General features: G+C 30.6%; 1 protein-coding gene across 1 annotated transcript; it reads right to left on the bottom strand.

Moving 5' to 3' along the window:
* Positions 1-1772: 1772 nt before the first annotated feature.
* LOC107484547 (zinc finger protein 10) lies at positions 1773-3212 on the bottom strand. Its single transcript, XM_016105103.3, has one exon. It carries the CDS (start codon positions 2816-2818, stop codon positions 1946-1948), a length of 873 nt encoding a protein of 290 aa, XP_015960589.1. The 5' UTR covers positions 2819-3212; the 3' UTR covers positions 1773-1945.
* Positions 3213-4052: the final 840 nt, after the last annotated feature.

The raw sequence follows: 4052 nt of genomic DNA, 5'->3' as shown, positions 1-4052 counted from the left end.
CTAGCTATGGTTACATATATAGGGTTCATAGGGGAGTTGGGATTTCACTCTTCAACATTCTTATTTAATAATATAATTCAGTGATTGTCATAAGTACACTGTGCACACCTAATTCATACATCCAAAAGAAGAAACAAAAATCGAGTTGTTGCTTACCCGTGTTGGGATAACATAATATTCTCTTTGTGATTATAAAAAAGCAAAGCATAATATCATACTCAATTTTTAAACTCAATTGATTCCGCAGTAGGTGGCATATTTTTATAATTTATATTTATTTTTGTCTTTTATGTTGAATTAATGTACATTTTTTCATTATTTGATGCAGTTCAGATATATATGAGTTGAATCTCAAGAAAAATTATTGAATATTTTTAGAGCACATACATACATCTAATATGTATGTGTTATAGAAGAACTAATAATAATTTACTTTAATTTATAATGTTTAATCAATTGATAAGTGACAAATTATAGAAAAATTACTTTAAATTCAACCATATATCTAGCAATAAAGAGGTTTATAGCAATTACTTGTATCAAACATAAGTATACATAAACATTTTTTCGCATAAAATGAAAAGCATATATAAATTAGAAAAAAGTTCAGGTATTGTAAGAATATGCGTGTTTCAGTAGTATAAAATTCACAGTTAAAACTAAACATTTTTGGCAAAATACTTCAAAATTTTTCAACAGATTATATGTCTAAAAGATGTTAGTTTTAACAAAACTTTTCTAGATTTCACATTTGTCTAATAATAAAAGGTTGATGTGAATTTAATATACGAAACAAACAACAATTTTCACAGAGAATGAAAAGCATATGTGGATGTATGTGTAAGGAGATGCTAACTTCAACAAATCTGGCGTTAATGACAATAGTACAAAGGAAAAGGGAATCAATGTTGGGGATGTATCTGACTCTCTGAATTTTTAAAAAAGCTCAATCACTGTATCTTATACTCTTATATATATATGGAGTTACTTACTACTAACTTATCTGTCTGATACATAGAATAATGTCAGTGAGGTACTGAATGGGAAAAAGGGCTCATCAAGTTCCATGCAACTCTTAAGTACTCACAATCATGCCCTAATCTCAATATTTATACACAGTTTTATTTTGGAAGAGTCTATATCATACCCATAATTATACTAATTATAGTCACTAAACAGTTTTAGACAATATCTAAAAATTATTATTAAAATTAAATTCATATTTTTTTATGTTATAATAGTATTTTTTATTTTTGTTTTTGATATTAAAAAATATTTGTTAAATAATAAGATATTATTTTAATTTTAATAAAACTTAAAAAGTGTTGCTAAATAAACAGCATAATCTAGATCTTTTATTTTATACACAGAATATATACAATATCTCTTTATCTGTCTCTCTTAAAGATAAACATTTATATATACGAATGAAATCTCTCTATCATGCAATCTATGAATCTAATAATTAGAGATTTAAACTCTAATGAAAGCGTAGTTTGTAACAATAAGTTCTCTTTCAATCTTTAGAAAGATTCCTTATTAGCTAGGCTTAAGAGAGGCATGAGTAAAATACGTTGTGCAATTTCAAATTAAAATATCTCATCATTTTTTGTATGTATGTTATGATTTTTTATTTTATTTTACATGATCCTAGTGAAAATCGAAGGAACCATCAATTACAACAACCTCGTGTGTTCTTTTGTTCAAAGCAAAAAAGAATCCACCTATATGAGAAGAGTATAAACTTAAGTGTGATTACAAAATTTCCTTATATTATCCTCATCAGTCATCACACAGATCCAATAATAATCAAACTTGATGAAAAGATTCTTACAATAAGGTATTCAAATTGAGAGAAGTAATTAGCAAATTAAACAACAGTGAAAAACATATAAGAGGAGAAATTAAACTATATCATCGAGAATATGTATATTATTATTATTAATTATTTGCTACTATATACCTGGGAGCTGCTATAACCAAGTCTCAGCTCCAGATCCAGCTCTTCAATGAAGTTAGGGCTAAATTGAAACTTGTTGCGTGATTCAACATGATGATGATTAACATCAACTACTGAACGTGATTTCGGAATCGTTGAATCATCTGTTTTCCTCTTCTTGAAAGAACTTATATCTTCCTCTTTAGCCCTATGAACAAACAAGCTTAATCTCACACCCATATCATCATCACTTTTCTCTTCACCACCACATACAGTTTCCAAAAATCTGAAATCTTGAGGCAAACTATGATGATGAGGAGGAGAAACAATAATACTCTTACTACTATTCCTCTTAAGGCACCCACGGAAAATAGAAGAATTAAGAAGCGGAATCACGGTTTGTCCCTCTTTGAAGAACTTACTAACTGATGATGATGAACAATTAGTAGCAGGATCATAATAATAACTACTAGGGTTACTGTTATAAGGATAATCCAAATTAGAGGTGAAAGGATGATTATTATTTTGACCTGGATGATGATGATGAGCTTCAACTTCGAAATCATAATAATCATCAATTTCTTGATCATTATTAATGGGGCTTGATGGTTGCTGCTGCTGCTTTAACCTTGCCCTATCTCTTCTATGAACATTCATGTGTCCACCAAGAGCTTGAGCCGATCTGAACTCTCTTCTACAAAAGCTGCAAGAATATGATCTTGGTGGCCATATGTAACCAGCTGCATCTTTTGCAAAAGCTTGTTCTTCCCATGATTCTACAATATCAAGAGTGTTGTTTGTTGTTGGCATAGTAGTAACAAGATTATTAGAGTACTTCCTCTTAGTCCACATCATCAAACACTGACCCTGATGATCCATTTTTGCGATTCTATTGAGGGAACTTAGAAGAATAACTCAAAGAAGAGAAGAAGCTAGGGTGGATTAAGGTATGTGGATGAATTGAAGAGATGATGATGATGATGATGCTATATAGTATGAATTGAATAAGGGAAGCTACATGGAGTTTACTATGGAAGTGAAGGGTTAGGGGGACGGAGAGAGTTTTCTTTTGGAATGAATAATAATAAATTAATAATAGTTAAAGGTTTGAAGTGCAGGGTACTCAACCTTGAATGTCTCATAGTGTAGCTAAGGTTTTCTTGTTGGTTTGTGTGTGGTTTTGGCTTCAAATGAAGTCAATGACTTCACCAGAATGAATAACTCTTAGTTTTAAGTTCCCTTTTTCCTGCAATTTATTCTTTGTTAAGGGAGAAGCAATTGCAAACGTAAATTTAATAATTACTATATAATATATTGTGTGTGGTTCTTAAATATGTGATTTTGAGGTGTGGTGGCTAAAAAACAATTTGACAGAAAACCTCAGCGAAGTTGTGTCATTTAGCTTTCATTTTCCGGTAAACATATTTATTGGGTCTTCTCAATTCTTGTATCCATATAAGGTATCATTTATACACGTATGCCGAGAATATTTTTGTAAAATAAAATAAATAAATTCTTTATTTCTTTTAAAAAATAAAATGACATTAAATATAGAGATATTTTTTCGTTTTGAATAATTTTTTATATTCACAAACATTAAAGTCTTTGTAATTATAAATATCTAATAAATATAATTATAAACCAAATTTTCATTCAAAATATAAGTATAAATATTCTCTCCAAAGCAAAATAAACATAATCCAAAACACAATTATAAATATTGTCTCCAAAATAACATAAACATAATTTAAACCACTTAATTTTTATCTTCATACTCTTGTAAGTTAGGTTGGGGGAAGTTAGGTTTTGGCAAAAAATTATAAAAATACCCCCTCACTAATAAAAACCTTAGCCCGGTGGGGAAGTCTGCCCCGCCCCGCCAAAACCCGCGGTTTAAGCGGTGCGAGTTAGGCGGACTTTTGCTATTTGGCGGTCCTGATTTTACAGCCCAACCCGCCTTTTTTGGCGGGTTACGTGGGCCGACCCAGCGATTTTAGGCCCGTTTGCCACCCCTAGTTTGAACTCCACACGATTGTGCATAAATCAGGTGGACTATTTTCGATTTTGGTCTAAATCGGATCCATCAACTCCAATTCTACCCTAAATTGAACCA

The sequence above is a fragment of the Arachis duranensis genome, chromosome 4, assembly GCF_000817695.3.
Source record: "Arachis duranensis cultivar V14167 chromosome 4, aradu.V14167.gnm2.J7QH, whole genome shotgun sequence".
NCBI classification, from domain to species: domain Eukaryota; kingdom Viridiplantae; phylum Streptophyta; class Magnoliopsida; order Fabales; family Fabaceae; genus Arachis; species Arachis duranensis.
Note: the sequence above shows the minus strand (reverse complement) of the source record. Positions and strands in the feature narration are given on the sequence as shown.

Excerpts from the sequence above, each read along its gene's own strand:
- LOC107484547 (XM_016105103.3), bottom strand. The coding sequence starts at position 2,818 with ATGGATCATCAGGGTCAGTGTTTGATGATGTGGACTAAGAGGAAGTAC.